The sequence below is a fragment of the Gadus chalcogrammus genome, chromosome 4 (assembly GCF_026213295.1).
Source record: "Gadus chalcogrammus isolate NIFS_2021 chromosome 4, NIFS_Gcha_1.0, whole genome shotgun sequence".
Taxonomy (NCBI): domain Eukaryota; kingdom Metazoa; phylum Chordata; class Actinopteri; order Gadiformes; family Gadidae; genus Gadus; species Gadus chalcogrammus.
Genome location: NC_079415.1, coordinates 9,791,436 through 9,808,767, shown reverse-complemented (window position 1 = coordinate 9,808,767; position 17,332 = coordinate 9,791,436). Strand labels below are relative to the sequence as shown.

At 45.3% G+C, this 17,332-nt stretch overlaps 2 protein-coding genes across 3 annotated transcripts in view; both read right to left on the bottom strand.

Moving 5' to 3' along the window:
- Window positions 1-2,057: 2,057 nt before the first annotated feature.
- LOC130380804 (glycolipid transfer protein-like) lies at window positions 2,058-5,793 on the bottom strand. The gene is made up of 5 exons (XM_056588153.1): window positions 5,587-5,793; window positions 5,079-5,137; window positions 4,864-4,997; window positions 4,550-4,700; window positions 2,058-3,640 (listed from the first exon to the last, which is right to left on the bottom strand). The coding sequence occupies exons 1-5, from the start codon at window positions 5,687-5,689 to the stop codon at window positions 3,458-3,460; spliced, it is 630 nt and encodes a 209-aa protein (XP_056444128.1). The 5' UTR covers window positions 5,690-5,793; the 3' UTR covers window positions 2,058-3,457.
- Window positions 5,794-5,889: 96 nt separating this feature from the next.
- Window positions 5,890-17,332, bottom strand: part of git2b (G protein-coupled receptor kinase interacting ArfGAP 2b) — a 12,843-nt gene continuing 1,400 nt past the window's right edge. The window contains exons 4-20 of one of the 2 annotated variants that reach the window (XM_056588150.1): window positions 17,142-17,247; window positions 16,661-16,747; window positions 16,359-16,489; window positions 15,287-15,381; window positions 14,893-14,938; window positions 14,555-14,606; window positions 14,378-14,450; window positions 13,765-13,862; window positions 13,180-13,291; window positions 12,712-12,863; window positions 12,465-12,617; window positions 11,951-12,160; window positions 11,699-11,788; window positions 10,566-10,651; window positions 10,084-10,242; window positions 8,604-8,667; window positions 5,890-7,254 (exon numbers count right to left, since the gene is read on the bottom strand). In XM_056588150.1, coding sequence (XP_056444125.1) covers window positions 7,045-7,254; window positions 8,604-8,667; window positions 10,084-10,242; window positions 10,566-10,651; window positions 11,699-11,788; window positions 11,951-12,160; window positions 12,465-12,617; window positions 12,712-12,863; window positions 13,180-13,291; window positions 13,765-13,862; window positions 14,378-14,450; window positions 14,555-14,606; window positions 14,893-14,938; window positions 15,287-15,381; window positions 16,359-16,489; window positions 16,661-16,747; window positions 17,142-17,247 — 1,924 coding nt within the window. In that variant the 3' untranslated portion in view covers window positions 5,890-7,044. The remainder of the gene's footprint in view (window positions 7,255-8,603; window positions 8,668-10,083; window positions 10,243-10,565; window positions 10,652-11,698; window positions 11,789-11,950; window positions 12,161-12,464; window positions 12,618-12,711; window positions 12,864-13,179; window positions 13,292-13,764; window positions 13,863-14,377; window positions 14,451-14,554; window positions 14,607-14,892; window positions 14,939-15,286; window positions 15,382-16,358; window positions 16,490-16,660; window positions 16,748-17,141; window positions 17,248-17,332) is intronic. The other variant, XM_056588151.1, reaches the window with a different exon arrangement.

Here is a 17,332-nt window from a genome sequence, read left to right as displayed (position 1 = left end):
TTATTATTATTATTATGAGTAGTGGTAGTAAATTAATGTGACTGGAAAGTGGAAAGCACTGTTATAAACAACACAACCGGGTCTGCTAGAGATTTACACTGGAGAAAACACAGACCATCTCAATCATTCATAGAGAACCTCTTGGTAGGGCTATATACTGTTGGTGATGGTGTGAGTCGTATGACTGTGTGTGTGTGCGTCTCTGTCCGTCTGTACTGGCTACATTAGTACTATTTATTTTCAACAGCCAGGTTACATGACAAACTGTCTTCATGATTATAAAGTGCAATTATAATATATCAACATGTGAACCCTCTACATAGGAGTATGTTGTTGAAATGAACTACGTTTGCAATGTAAGACCCTAATCTCTTACCCAGTTTGCCTATTCTTGAATAAGATTGTCAAATAAATCAATTTTTATAAACATGGCAAATTATTGTTGTTTTTTTGGTATAGGGTATGAAGCCGATTAGTATTAATAGTTGTATTTGTCAATGTTAAATTACTTTACAGTAGCCTACATTACTAAACATCATATTTCCATTGAAGGAAATTCAACATGTAACACTGAGTTATAGATGTGAGGTGAGTGTAACTATATGTGCATGCATTAATTGGAAATGGATATTAATTATATTTATAGTTCGCATCAATATTGTTCATTTCATAAGTTCAATGGTGTTAAATGATAATGTAATACTACTTAAACACTTAACGTTTTTATGCCGAAATGAATTGATGAGACTTACATTATAAGTGATCCAAATTAAGTCGCAAGAGTACATTTTGCTAGATGTGGTGACATGGCTCATAGCAGGGAGAAGCAAGCAAAACCTTGAAGGGACCATTTATATGGAAATGAGAAGGTACAGGTCCTCTCTGCGATCAACTGTGCCACTGACGAATACATGGATTCACTGGGATAAAGAATGTGTGAAAGAATATATTACCTTGAATAATGAATAACATTCCATTATTTGTAAATAGAAACGTCCTCTCGTAGAGCAATTATGTCTCAGGGAATGTGAAAGTCTACCTACAAATCTTGTCAATTTATTTCAATTCTGTTATGAATAATTTGAGACAAGAATACCCAAATAATACTTCTGGGGGAGATTGCACATCGCCTTGGCAGGAAACCAGAAAGTCAGAGGGGCGGGGTTATTCAGCGTTTCCGGTTTATAACAGTGATAACCTTCCGGTGATGAACAAATTCGCGAGCGCAAGGTGGAGTTGTCAGAGCACGATTTAAACAAATGTATTTCTACAGCGGTCAATCTACTGCATAGGTTGGATTTTAAACCTTTACAGACGGTTCGTCCAAGGAAGTTTGTGTCCGCATAAGGACGTTTTAGCTTGTTTAAACTTCACAACTGCTACAGCCAGGAAAGGTTTCGTTTAACGTTACAACCAGCTAAGGCCGAGCTAGCGTTCGCTGTTGGTCAAGGAGGGATGCCGATAAGGGGAAGACGAGACTATCGTTTCAGTTATCAGTCCTCTCTGTTACGCGCGTCTACCCAACCAACGTCATTGGTCGAAATACATTCGAAGCAAAATTAATTGAAACGCTCAGCCACATTGAAGGTTCCGCTATCAGACTTTAGATGTTAATCTAAATTCAGAATTTTAATCTAAAGTCTGATTTGTGAGACTATAATTGAGTTGAAGTCGTTAGGGCAACTCTCTCCCCCAGGGTTTGCCTGCTTCCTTTTCATGTTTTATCCCAGATCTGCACACTGGGGCCCCCCAGGCACCTGAACGAATAAAACCCTAAAGATAATACCATCCCGGCTGTTCTGGCGCACACTTTTAGCGGTGGAGATTAGCGGCTAGGCTGACTAGTTTCCTCTGGGAGAAGGCGAACTGGAGCCCCCCTGGCCCACAGCGGCCCAGTTTCTCTGCATAAACACATGCACAGGGAGATAAGAGGGTGGGATTGGGTGCACAGGGAGATGGGCTAAACCAGATAGCTATTGGGTAAAGAGGTGCGGCAGATTAGCGACAGGATCGTATTTCTGTCGCTTGAGTTAAATACTCAAAACATAGCATGGTTGCCATCTGCTGTTTTTCCCCATCTTCTCTAACATTTGTTCTCTGGGCAAGCAGTCACTCTGATAAGCTGGTTCGTTGAGATACAGCCATTTATCATTCAGCCCTTACTGCCGTTTACAAACCATGAACACATTTAATGCATTAGTAAGTTCAATAGTTGGCTATTTAATTGTAGACGACCTTACAGTAAAGTATTTTTGAGATCTTAGTAGTTTACACGTAAACATGTTGACACATTTGATTTGGCTTGGATATTTAAACATAGCTTTGAAAATATATTTATTAAAAACCACTCAAGAATCACAAACACTTCACAAAAAGACATGAGAGCATGATCCCTGCCGACTTTCTAGGAACCGCAGATATTGACTTACATACCAAAGTAAGCAAGTGTCTCCGCCTAGTGGACAGAATGGGCCTACACCCTGAAGATCCCGTTAGTTTGTATTGGATGAGCAATGTGCAACAAAAACATTATTTAAATGTAGTGTATGCCTATTGAGACATTTTTAAATACCATTATTTGATCAGTTTACTTTTCGTCATTTGTTTTATGCCCTCAAAACCATCTTCTAAAAACAATATAAATTCGATTTCCTATCCTTCTGTGCTTTTTCTCCTCGGTGTGCGAAACACGTCAGTGAAACATAATGTCAGAAAGGGATGCAGGAAACCCTGACTAATCGAAAACACGCCTTCTTGCCTGAGACACATCACAAACCGTTCAGAAATATGCATGCCCAAGCAGCAGTGGAAATTCTAGTCATTTTTGCTTTGTCTGCAAAAATGCAGATGGCAGATAAAGATCCTACTGATGTAGACTGACAGGTTCTAGGTGACATTAAATTAAAGAGAAATATAAGAGGATGTCTCCACTAAATAGTGTGGACAGTTCTGCATAAATAGTGAGTTGTAATGCCCTAATGACTCAATCGTCATCGTCATCTATAGTGAGGCAAGGGTTTCTGCTTTGAAGCAAAATACACTAAATATGTATGTTTTGTTAAGTTAATTTTTGAACTCTAAGATCTCAATATAAGCCTACAATGCTCTTGTCACCCAACTGAATCAGCACACATTGACATCTAGCAACAGGAATGCTGTAGCATTGTTGTTTCCGTTGTAAAAGTTTCTGTAATTTCGGACTTCAATGGTCAAAGGCACACGTTTCTTTTAAGAAGCATATATTCATTATTAGAGCAAAGACTTCAAACAATAAATACTCCTTCTTTGATTGTTAAATAAAAAGAAGATAAAAAGACCAGAATGTTCTGACACCTTTTAGAGGGCTTATCGAACGCTTTACAGCACGCTGCAAAACAAGGGCGGATTCAGGAACCAATCAGAGTGGTCACAGACAGGACCAGGAGGTTGAGTCCTGTGGTAGTGTCTCGTAATGGCATCAAACACTGTAGTCCAGCTCGGCGTTCAGCGCTGTGTACATGTCGTAAATGGCGTCCACCGTGGCGGTGTAGTTGACCAGGAACTGCCGCAGGTTCACCAGACACGCCTCCTCCTGGATCACCTCACCCTTCGACACAGCCTTGAGGAAGTCCGACTTGTAGGGCGCAGCAATCAATGCCGTCTGGAACGAAACAACACCCCCCGGAAGGTTGAGTGGATTTGGATGGAGAAATACAAGCTTCTTTAACTCATACGTTAAAGTTGACATATTATACCACCAGGTGTTAGAGGGATTAATCGTTACAAGCCGTTTGAAATATCGGCCTCTTTTGACATCACAAGTGCCCGTGTCCACCTAGATGTGTGCCGGATAGATCACCAAGCATACCAGCCAACGTTGCCCATCTATCCGTCATACATCTTGGTGGACACGCCCACTTGTGATGTCAGAAGAGGCTGATTTTCAAAACCGCTTGTAATGGTTTATCACACTCACACCTGGTGGTATAACAAGTCACCTTTAAAGGATAACATAAATTCATGCAATCAGTTATGAGCGAGAGCACTGAATATTACACTTGGGGGCCACAGCGCCCATAAGGTCAATATGCGTTCTCTAAAAGGGCTTGTTTTTGCCCCTGTCCGGCTCAGATTGTTATTATCAGTGTCTGATAATATTATGCAAAGGATCCCAGCACAGAAATAAAACTGTTTATTACCTTTATCTTGATCAAGTCTTTTTGCTATTGTGTCTTTTCTAATTAAGTGAAGGCTTCAGTGAAATAAGATACACAGCGCAGGTTTTTCAACTCCATAGGCCTACCATCTGACCCGGACATGAAAATGTACAAAAGCTAGACTTCTATTTAATCAATATTAGACAATACATCCTATCCTTCAGGACATTCAGTATGTCCCTATGGAGCAGGTAGGGATTAGGCGTCTTGCTCAAGCTTAACGCAAGTGGTAAGCCTTTGGACATTGGGGATCACACCCAGTACCTTTCAGCTGGGAGTGGAACACCCTTAGTCACCACAAGTACTAAACTAGCCTCCCCCTAAACAGGAGTCTGAAACGCTGTTTAGCCTACCTTGAAGATCTGCTGGACAATCCAGCCATGGTACCTCTTGAGTGTCTCTTCGTACGCCCTGGTGATGTTGACGCGGATGAGGTTGGGGTTGGTCTCATCTTTCTCCCCGTCTGCCAAACTCTGCAACAGGATCTGGATGAAACGGAGACCCCTATATGAGAAATACGAGTAGAGGAAGAAAGAAATTGAATAGAATGTGTCGTGTGCCCGTTTTGACACAAACACAATAGAATGTGCAACTGCTTCTCAGGGTTGGGGTGCATTCATTGTGTGTGTTCACAGTTAGGAGTTCGACTTTTGACAAAAACACGCACCTCTTTAGCCACATGAGAGCTAAAGTTGCCCCAACTTTGGGCCATTCCGTCCCATATTCTTCTTTCTCTGCTTCTAGAATCTTCTGGAGCGTGGCATATTTCACCGGGTCCTTCTCATAAACTCCCCTGATTTTCTAGATATAGAAACACAGCAGTGTTGTTTGTATGCGGGTCCAGCTCCTGACTGATCAGATAGATAGATCAATCCAACGTACCGTTATGTTTCCACTAATGTCCGATTTGATAGGTGAAAAGACTTTAGATCCCAAACAATCTGAAAGGCAACATGAACATTTGTAATAACAACTACAAGGAGGCGTGTGTGATACACGCCAACACAGTGTATTACAGTGATTATTATAACGTAGTAGGCAACAGGGTTTCAGTGTGACGAGCCTACTAGACATTGGCGTTAGCTAACGGGAGGGGATTCAGCTGAATGTATACTGTGTGGGGACATTATATAGCGGGTCCCTTCACGGGCTTAAGTTACAATGAGGGTAATGTGGGGTCTGGACCTTACTACTAAGCAACACAAAACACATTGTCAATTGTAACATTCCATTATTTCTGCAGCGCCCGCCTTTGGGTTTAATACAACGGCAATCCAACCGTGCGATTGTACTAGAAACCCGATCGATCCATGGTTTGTTTATATAAAGGCTGTATCTGCAGCCCCGGGGACGCACGACATTCCCCAGGTAGCGGTTCAGGTGTACTCACCGAAGAAAGGGGGGAGATGGGACACCGACTCCAGGAATAACTTCGTGTCGAGCGTTTTGTCAGCAGGTAACTCTTTGAATTCGTTATCCAGTAATAAAGCCATTATCAACGCGGGCGAACCTCGTAATAACAGAACAGCTTTCAGTCAAAGGAACCCGGAACTTACTACTCCCCGAAAGTCAGTGAGGCAGGGCGTTGGGGCCCCGCCCCTATCCGTTTCACTATCAGCATATTCAACAGGTAGGCTGTACAAAGGTTATCCCAACCAGGACCAAAGACCTACGTAATGATATTGTGTAATGATATTAAATAAACACAAACTGGAAACAAGCACTTTGTTAGTGGGGCTTTATTGTCTAAAAATGCCATTATATTCAACACAATGGAAAAGTATAAAATAAAAATACAAGATTGTATATGGCTCATGATATCAAATACAAACACATTTCATGGCCCGAGGAACTTAAAACAAGTACCCCGATTTGCAAAATAAACGGAAAACTAGAACTCGGACAGAACTGACAATAGCAGCACAAAAATACACAGGTGTTAACTCTGCATCAACTTCATTAGTAATAGGACAGTAACCCCAACCCTTAACTAACTAGTTGAGATACATGATGATAGCTGGACTATATAACAAGCATATAACAAAAAAATTGTTGTAAGAAAATAAATGTTTTTTTTGTTAGAGGTATGGCGGACAATTTATAAATATAACATTTGCATAATCTTAATAAAGAATTACATTGATACATATATTTTGTTTTTACATTGGAAACATTGGGAATTCTTGAAGAAAAAATACCTATTGCGACCATAAAGCTTATCTTTGAGTTAAGGCTACTGACATTGAACCTGCATTACAACAACAACGAATGATGGGAAGTAAGTTTGCACACATACATCTCCTACAATATCAGTGTGCTGTAACAAACGATTCCATGACAAAGCTTCACAAAGTTTGCATCTCGTATTAAAACTGGCGAAGCAACACAGGCGAATTAAACAGATGCACACGACGGCAGCACAAAGACCAGATTAAAAGAAAGACGGTCTATCCTAGAGAAATAGATAAAGTGGATGGAAGAGGCAGAGTAAATAATGAACAGTTGTGTGAGGCTAAATGCATTGTTGTGAAAAAATCCAATATCTTCAATGAGATATTGAACGCAGGGAACGTGTCTATATGGAAAATCTGGAGTCACTTCAAGTGTAGCACACAACAAGGTCAATAAATAAAGTTTCACCCAATACATCTGTAGGATAGTCTACATGTGTGGTTACATTGACCAAAACTGAATAAAACCAACAAGCCAATAAAAAACAAAAAAACGATAGCATAATACTGATTAAAATCGTTCGAAAGAACTTCCACGACACAGAATACGACACGGAAGCATTTCGAGAAAGAGAAAAAAAAAAAAAGAAAAAATTAACTCTGGCGCTGCACATGATCTAGTTGCTGTTCTCTTTGGTCGTCACGGTGACGAGTTGCTTGGCCGCCTTGGCGATATCGTAGGCGCACTGGATGACCTGCTGTGTGACCAGCTGTAGGTCGGCCGGGGCGGGGCTGTGGAGCGTGGCCTTCTGGCACTGTCCGTGGAGCCGGCCGGCGCTGGTGGTCAGCAGGCAGAGCGCCCCGCGCACCGTCTCCGACCGCGGCGTCTGCCCGGGGGGAGAGGCGTGGAGAGCACATAACGCAGGGTCAAACACACCGACGGTGGGGTCAGATCCATTAAAAAGGTAGGCTGGGAGTGGATTAATTCGAGGCGATTATTGTCCTATTTGTGAAGTGCACTTAACATACTGACTGCAGTCTCTGTATAAAATGCTTGGGAAAAAAAAAAAAAGGGGCAGAAAAATGTGTCTGTCGCAGTCCTGTAATAAGCCAGTTGCCGAATGAAGTGATGAAATGAAATGATTAGATGGCCTATTTGTCTGACTACATACCTACCTACCGCCTCTGCCTTTGCACTTAGTGCCCATGAACGGAATCTTACACAAGGCTGGACAGAGCTATTGCTAAAGGTAGCGCTAGCTAGGCCTGAAGGGACTGGGTGGTATGTTTGACAGGATACTGACAAAATCTAGCTTACTCTGGCTGGTTTCTCCAAAGTGCCATCCCTAGCTCTAAGGAGCAGGTAGGGGGAACAGGGCTCATCCTTCTCAAGGATAACTACAGATAGCATGTGAACATCGGGAATCTAACCTGCTATCTTTCGGTACTACACGACACTACCTCTGCGTATACGAACACAGGCTAAAACCTTGACATCAATACATCATGTTTACTCTAGATTGGGCCTGGGGTCATATACTTTTTTGCAACACGTCCCTTTCGAGTCCGTCAGGCTTGTTCCCGATCCTCTCGATTGTGTCGTTCTCCTACGTTACCAAGAATACCTTTCGCCACCCCACCCTCTCTTTCATGAGTGGCTGTGTAGAACTCTGGATGAATGAGGCAGGTGGCATCACTAGAATCACTGTGTCCTGTGGCTGAATTCCTAATTCTTCTCAGTGAGAATACTACGAAGAGTCAATGTGATTGTGCAGTGATTCTTTAGAGATCTATCGTTATTGTTCCCAGGCGTATGACAATTGGATCAGAAAGAAACGGTTGATGATGCGACAGCAAACCTAATTCAGATCCCAATATTAATTGTGACAGCTGTGGCGATGTCACGTACAGAAATTGAGCAGTGACCGTGAAAAATGACAACATAGCACCAGCCCTGATGCTCTCTAAAAACATGAACATTTGAACCGTGCTGAAGCGTTATCCTGGAGATATCCCTGCAAAGAACCCTGTGGTTACCCAACATAATCCTGTAATGCAGTTTCTGGTGCTTGGGTTGGAGTTCTTTGTATGTATAAATAAACACAGAAGCTCCACGACTCCCGAACACGCTGGAGCTGAGGGAAGGGGGAGCCTCTGGCTGTTTACCCAACAAACAGGAGGCCGCTGAGGAACGCGGGCGGGGGGAGGGCCGCCCGGTGGGGGGGGGGCAGCTTACCTTGGGAAACAGAGTGGCCATCTCCCTCACAGCACCGTGGATCTTCTCTGAGCACGGCAGGAAACTGAGGACACACAGCAGCCATCATCATCATCATCATGTTCTCAAAACAATCAATAAAAAAAGGGATTCAAGCTAATGGGTAGCTACATGACCCCCCCACTGCTTTGGGTGTGACCAAAGCAGTCACGCACAAAGCCGTTTGTTCTGTCTGATCAAACAGAGCTCCGCTCATTCATGTGTAAATATCAAACCCCAAAACTAAAATAGGTGTTGAACGCGACACAAAAAAAAGAAGCCATTAGGATACAACTTCTCCTTTTAAATTGGCCAACAGGCAGATTTATAACATATGAAACCGACAAGAAGTGTTGAGTAGGCTCATTCTCCATGCAAGCCTAACCGGGCGTCGTACAGAAAGGGGAACGCAATGAGACCATGTGATCAATGCTGCTTTCCTAGCTCAACTCAGACAGAGGAGTCCAGTGTGCGAGAGAGGCAGGGTGCCTGGATGTATATGGGACCAAGTATGGCGGGTGGGTGGTCGAGGAGGGAGACAAATGGAGGGAGGGAGGTGGGTGGGGGAGTTCAACAAACAGCCCTCGTCTCAGCAGAGTACAGTGGAACACAGAACAACAGCTCTCTATAGAATCCCTTGTTGAGACCAATGACATCGTCCATGAACCGTCACCCACGGTGTGTGTGTGTGTGTGTGTGTGTGTGTGTGTGTGTGTGTGTGTGTGTGTGTGTGTGTGTGTGTGTGTGTGTGTGTGTGTGTGTGTGTGTGTGTGTGTGTGTGTGTGTGTGTGTGTGTGTGTGTGTGTGTGTGTGTGTGTGTGTGGCCAACAAGGGTGGCCATAATACCAAACAAACAATAAGACAAATTACACCAGGGTTGGGTGGTTTCCGGAATAAACACTGTGGTGTGTGAGCTTTTACCAATTTCAATTTAGGGAGATACTGGGAGGAGGATGACATGAGGATAAGGGTGTAACCATGGGGACCGTTACAGGAATTAGTACATTCATCTTCACTACACAGTGAAGTACACAGTGTATGGATAATCACGTGGGAATGATGATCGCCGATTGGGAGCCACGCTCACTGTAGACTACATCAGAAGCCATGGCGGATGGATTTGCAAAATGGATGCATGCTGCTACATCTACAGTCAAATTCCATAGTTCTTTGGTATTTATTTGAGATGTTCCGAAAAGCAGTGCAAAAGCGAGCATAGCTAGATCAGGATTGGCTGCCCTCCTCCATGTTATTTTGCCATCGGTTGGTAAAGACAGAAGAAGTCGGAGGGATTCTCAGTGTGTCGCTGACTTAACCGGTTTGGAAAAATTTACACCAGGCCCAACCCTAAACCAAACAATAAATACAGATCAGATCTATAATAAGCGCGTGCGCGCGCGCGCGCACGCACGCACACGCACACGCACACACACACACACACACACACACACACACACACAACCTTTCGTATTTGTTCTCCTGGGCGGCCCTCAGCAGCTCCTGGATGTTCTTGGTGATCTGCTCCGTCTTGCAGATGACGTCCTCGGTGCCGGGCAGTGTGGAGTCTGCCTCGGCACGCTCCTCGGGCAGCTCCTCCAACGACTCGCAGCTCACGGACGGACTGGTGGACCACCGCACCCACACACACACACACACACACAATACATAGAATGAATTGATAAGGCGAAGGTCAAATGTATTGCTAAAAAGAGGAGACGGATTTCAAGTGAAAAGCAAAGGAAAACCATCTTAAGTAAAAGTTTATGGATAACACAAATGTGTTTCATTATGGACAAGTAGCAAAGTATGCGTGGGACAAGTAGGCCAGGATTTCTGTTTTTAGGTCATGGAAAATGGGATTATTAGGGCTGTCAAGGAATCCCTTATTTTTAGTCATGAGGGGCACGTGGGCGTGGTCAGAGTTTGGGAGGGGCGTGCGCTCACCGTGTCTCTTCCGGTTCAGAGCGGTGATCGGGCGTGTTGTCGTAGTCGTTCTCCATCACCCTGCTGTGTCCCTCCAGACTGCAGCCCTGTAACCAAGACACAGGAGCACAGACTTCCTATTAAAATACATTAGCACACTTACACGCCAGTGCGCCACTGACACAAGGGAGTCAGTGCCAGAGGTAAGCTGAAGATCAAAGTGAAGTTGATCGCACGCATGCATTTTGGGGCCTGAATATATTTCACTTTAAATATGCGTAAGTAGCATATGCGTATATGGTTTGTGTAAGCAAGATGGCTTTCATTCAGAGAATTGTGTTGTGCACCTTCTGTTTCCATACATTCATATATAGGCATATACCAAGAGAAGACTTATTCCGGGCTTGTCCGTAAATGTGGCTGAGCAGAGATAAAATACTTTTTTTCAAAGCGCTGGGAAGAAAATGCCAGAAACTCAAGTGGAAGCAGATACTTTATCGCCCTCTGGTGGCTGCAGCATTCAAAACAAAGCCTGTGTCAATATGCTGCTCGTCGGTCATGCACACGGACGTGTAATCAAAGTGAGTGCAAACAGGCCGTCCACACTTCAGCAACAACATATCCATTCAAAGTGCGTAGGGGGGAGAAAATAGGAAATTAGAAACCAGCGCAATACAAACAGTGTGTGCAATTAGTAGCTCTGAGGGAAAACCCAAAGTCATGTCGTTTACTGCGGTCCACACTGAAAAAAACATTTCTCCCCTTGGATGCACAATGTCGTCGCCTTCAGCTGGCTATCTGTGAAACAGCTTTGTGAAACTTGAACTGGGCTACAACCCAGTTGAGATGAGGCTCACTCTGGCTGTTGGGGTGTTGGCTCGCGGTTGCTTCGAGAGTCACACGGTCGCGGGTTCACAGACACCCCTCCCTACCCCTCCCAACCCCTCCACAGCGTGCCGTGTGACAGCAGGCGAACCGCATGCATGCAGGCAGGCTGGCGTGTGGACGCTGAGGAGCGGCCATGCAGCAGCAGCAGCAGCAGTTAAAGGAGAGACAGCACAAAGAGGGAGGAGCCTCTGTGTTTTCCTCTGGGCCCAGGAAGTGGAAGAAGAAGAAGAGGAGGAGGAGGAGGATGGATGGACTCAGTACTTAACCCTTCGAGATCTCTCGTCCAACGACCAGGACAGGGAGGAGGGGAAGGTAGGGAGGGAGGAGGCGGCCGTCCCCAAAGGACCCCTCCCAATCTAGAAAGGGGCGTGGTTAGGTTTCAGGTTTAAAATAAACACCCTTCAGGAGGAGAACCGACACAGGACGTGGCTTCCGCTCGAACCGGGGGTCCGAAACGCTCGCTGCGTCGGTAGGGTTTCGTGGTTGTCGGGGTGGTCACGTCGCGTGGTGGTACTCACGTTGGGGGGGAGGGGCTGCAGCACGAGCCCGCCGTGCCGGAGGGCCTCGCCTCTGTGGGAGGGGTAGGGCCTGGAACCCGAGCCCGTCTCGTACATGGACATGGGGCGGCCCCCGCGGGCCGGCGGGCGGCCGGGGGGCTCCGGGGGCTGCTGCGCTCCGCTGGGGCTCTGCCATCGCAGCGAGGAGTTCTCCGTCTGCAGGGAGCTCAGCTGAGCACAGAGTGGAAACTCTCAACAGGGGTTGAGAGTTTCAAAGTGAAAGCCTGACATCGGATCCCTACCGGTTTAAAGACCGGCATCGGATGAGCACGATTGACAAAAAAGTTACTGTGATGCTATCTTTGTCAATCATTTCCTGCTGCTTTGGACATCCTGTTGCTCTTTCCATCGAGGCCTATTCACAGCCATCACAAATGTGCGCAGGCCTATATATGGCAGTGCAGACTTCAATATGTAAATGCTCCATGTGCTACATGGGGAAGTGGCGGCCAGATGTTTCCCCTTCTCCACCCACCTTGCCCTGCATCATGCGGAGCTCCTCACTCAGGTGACAGTTTAGCTTGAGGAGCTGCTGTATCTTGGCCTCCGAGGCGTTCAGGGCACTCTTCACCTCCATGAATTCCTGCACCGTGATTGGTCCGTCGGAGAGGTCCGATGACTCAGAGCTCTGCTCTCCGCGGGGACATACAAAATTAAATCGAGGTAAAGCTTCTATCAAGAGTAAACTATTCAGAAAGCATAAATCACAAAAACGTACAAACCTTGGTCCTTCGGTCGTTGCCGTTGTCCCTGGACGCGACCTCCCTGTCGGGGTCTTCGTCCGACGCCACGCTGTCGTAATCCGGCTGGTCGTTGTCTTGGCTGTCGCTGCCATGGCAACCGTCTAACCCTTTGAGGATCAGCTCCACGTCCTCTGATGACCGACAAACCAAACAGAGGATGAGCACAGCGTCGACGACACCACTGCGCTCACCCTGGAAGACACGCAGTCTGCGATACGAGTTCACAAGTGGCAAGGCCTTGTGTGCATTTAAACAGGAAATTTAAAGGAATGTTTTCAGAATAAATAAAAAACATTGATTTATTGGAAATATTGTGATCGATGAACTGGCAATGTCAACTGAATCAAATAGGAAGCATTATCAAGTTAACGCGATGATGGGGGTTAGGTCGCACAAAATATATGTTAGCATATGAACCCATTCCTAAAGTTTGTAATCCTTTCTTACCTTTCATACTTTCACAGGAGTTGCCCCATTGCCTCCGCTTGGCGTCCGTCAGAATATCGATGACCAGAGTGGCAAATTCATGGGCATTGAACCTGGCCAGCTTCTGACGACCCTGTTGAAAGAAGACCAGGCATATGTCAGCGCCCCTTCAGCGATCTCCCCCCAACCGGTGGTCCGTGGACCACCCATTTCGGGGATTATTGCACAATATATCAATGATTTTATCGATTTAAAAGCGTAGCAATGCTGCTGTATAACCGGTTGGTTAGTCACTAGTTGAGGTAGTTATAGTTAAGGTTATGATAACATGGATATGCTAAATAAAGACACATTGAAATAATAGAAAACAAATCTATATATCTAAATAAAGTCACAATGTTGTTTGTTAAATATAGTATTATGGCTTCATATTCTTTCAAATGAAAGAGGATTTCCAGTGAATAGTGACGCCTTGTGCGTGACATCAGATGTGTCACAGATGCAACCAGTTGTGTAACCGATGTCACGTTACACAACTGGCCCGGAGCCCCTTGCTCTGCAGCTCATAACAACCCCACCCTGGAGCGGAGCGGTGACGGTGCTTGCCTGGTTGCGGGTGGAGGAGTACTCCGGGTTGACGGGGAGGAAGGGCACCACGGTGGCGTCGGACACCAGGGTGCTGTGGTTCTGGGTGACCAGCCACACTGAGGGGAGGATCGCCGGGGGCGAGGAGCGAGGTCAGGTGAGATACACAGCGAAGGATGTCATGTCGAGGGCCGCAGAGTCGCACACCACCAGCGTCCGCGATAGACTCAAGACTCACCTGTTTAGAGTTCACCTAGACTCTGCATATCCCGTCCCTCCCCTCCTACTTGTTGTATGTTGTACGTCCTGGCACTACACAATAAGTGCGTACACAATACACAATACACATTAAGTGCGTAAATGTACGCACTTATTGTATGTCATACTTAGTTATAGTACTTAGTAATAGTTATGTAGCATCTTTTCATGGCTGTCTTTGTTGTACACTGGGAATGAGTTAACCTAGCGATTGTTAATGCTTTGCACTTGGTACTATGAACATCCTTACTCTACCGACAGCAATATATTTCCTTCACTTTCTTATGAAAAAATGTACGCTTGGAATAAAAGTCTGCTAGATGCCCCAAATGTAAATGTCGATAGAGAGGGGTAGGTGGATAAAAAAACAACTCACCGGCGTCTGTTTCCCTCCTGTCCACCTCATCGTACACATCCATGGCCAGCTCTTCAAACTGATGGTTGCTGAGCTGGAAGAGAGCGAGGCCAGGTGGAGTCGAGGTTATTACCATGGTTACAAAGAGACATGGGTCGGGTTGAACAACATGCACGATGAGATTAAGAACATGCTTACAGACTGGAGCTTCTTCTTTGCAGCCTTGGCAAATTCGGATAAATCTAAGCTGCTGCAAGAAAGAAATTATAATTTGAGTGCTTCTCTTAAAACACACATTGGTTTCAGCATTTACCGTCAGAATGTAGTAAGTAACGCAAACAAGACATACTTACTTAAATCTTATTCATCAAGATTTTGCACAAATAGGAACAAATCAAAATGTACATGTATTAAATCAAAATTTAGATAACTGCATTGCTACAGAGGATATGTAAACCACCTTCTTTGAAATTCTACACAGAGAGAAAGAAAACCGATACTCAAAATACCTAATTGAGGAGATTATTCTTTTTTACCTGTCTGCGAGTTGTGGGATAATGAAGTGTTGCCCAGTTCTATGATCTAGAAAAATAAATATAACCCAGATTAGATTGAGAACATATCAACCCATCAGCCCTTCAGTTGTTGTAAGGCCCAATCCCATTTCTACCCCTTTCCCTTACCCCTCTCCCTTGTTTTGAAGGGGTACGGGGAAGGGGGAAGGGGTAAGGGGAAGGGGTAAGGGGAAGACGTAAGGGGAAGACGTAAGGGGGTAAGGGGTAGAAATGGGCTGGAATGGGTAGAAATGGGATTGGGCCTTAGGCCCAATCCCATTCCCATACCCCTTACCCCTTACCCCTTAAAAACAAGGGGGAGGGGTAAGGGGTAGAAATGGGATTGGGCCTAAATCTGGCTCGGAGCTCCGCTTACCTGGCCTCCTCCCACACAGATAAAATGTCAGCCGGTCAGTGAGTTCATACTGGATCTCCACCAAGCGGTCCGCTAGTTCCTGATGACCAGCTTGTCTGGGAATACATACAGAGTATATTCAACAGGCTGTGACGCATTCATAGAAAACACAGGTTTATGCATCACAATTATATTTTGGAAGTGGACGATTTTTATGCTATTATCCCACGCATTTGGGCGGCAACAACTATCAATTCATTTCATCGAGATTCTTTTTTGGAGATGAATCATCTAGTCTATAAAATGTCTGAAATATAAGAAAATTTCCTTTACAAGTTTATAGAGTCCATAGTGATGTTTGCTGGTTCTATAATAATTCGAGGAGCACTAAAATATTAATGTTATTAATAATTATTACAAGGCTCTTCTCAATGCCGTAGAACGCTCCGTTCACTTGCATGGGCCCTTCATACCTTCCGCGGTGAATTATATTTGATAATTCACTGTTGCTGAGTATAATCGACCACTGTCAATTATTTTTGCCGTCTTTCGTATCACTCCGCAAGTAGTCCGGTAACTTATCAACCCCAGTGTACTCGGTTGATAAGTGACGTCAACGTCTTTGCAGACTATTTCTCTGCTAATCAACACTACGAATGCTTGTAACAAAGAAATTGTAAAAAGTATTTCTTTCGTTTTGGCAAGTAGCCGTGTAATAAGCGGGATAATGTATAGAACGTCGAAAATAAGCCCCTTCAGGGCGACGCAAGACCCCTCCTCTAGACGCCGGTGTCCGGTTCGCCCTATCGGGGCTTATTTTCCCGACAATGACTGGCGTTCTATACATTATCCTTTACATATTTGAATGTCAGAAGCGTTAGGCAGCAAATGTTTGGTATTTTAACTTAACAAGAAAATACCTTGACTGAAAACGTTGAAATCGCTTATCAAAATTCAATCCAGTCTATCGACTAACCGATGAACCGCCTAGCCGTAGCCGCCCTACCACCAAGCGTTGCCTTAATAGGTGATGGCAGCGTAGTTGCAATCCACACCCATTACACTCCACTACCACTGTTACAACCGGTGTCACCTTGCATAATCAATGGGAGTCTTCCCGCTGGTGTCCAGGGCCCCGGGGTCGGCTCCGTACACGGCCAGGAGCTCCACCTGGAATACCTGTCCCGCTTTTGCTGCTATGTGCAGCGGTGTGTTCCCCTTCTCCTAGTAGAAGACGACGATCGTAAAATTGAGCACTCGTGCCAAAATCTTAGCATCACGCTAACAGACGCGAGCAAACAAGAGGGTACGCTAACACTGGTCCCCTTCATGTGAAATGGGGGTTAGCGTAGCCGACTGTGAGGGTTCTCATGAGATCCTGATTAGAGAACTCACCGGGTGGAAGAAGTTAGCTTGCGCTCCCAGCGACAGCAGCCTGAGGCAGGTCTCTAGATTTCCAGTCCGGACACTTGAATGCAGTTGCTGAATAATCATGTGAAAAAAATACAAAACATTTCAGTCATGTGCACAAAACACAAATGACCTACTGCTTACCATGCACGTGTCAGAATCGTGACATTTGTGTGGGTGATTTAAAAAAAAAAACAGGGGGAGGGGTGGGTCACAAGGCCCTTTCACACTGCATTGAGGACAAGCACAATGCTGTATTGCGGTCCACCAACAACAGCCGGTTCACTGTATGGTTCTGGAGCCATGTTGTTCCCGAGGAATGAAACAGTGTTATCTTCTCTACCCTCTCATTACCCCCCTACATGTTATTATCGACCGTTTGACTCAGAGCAGCTGCCGGCCCTCCAGACTGGTTTAGCACCAAGGCTCTTCAGAAGATTCTCTTCCCCCTGCATCGATGTCTCACCTTACTGAGGTCTTTGGTGGCGACGTTGTCGTCTTCGCGGCAGGGCATCCGATGAACGAACGCCAACATCTGATATTTAGCCTTGATGAACTCAGTCTTGTTAGGGCTGGAAATGACAGAGACGGCCGTGAATTAATCGAGACGGCCGAGGCTGAACAGGAAGCGGTATTCTTTATAATTCCATCCCCCCC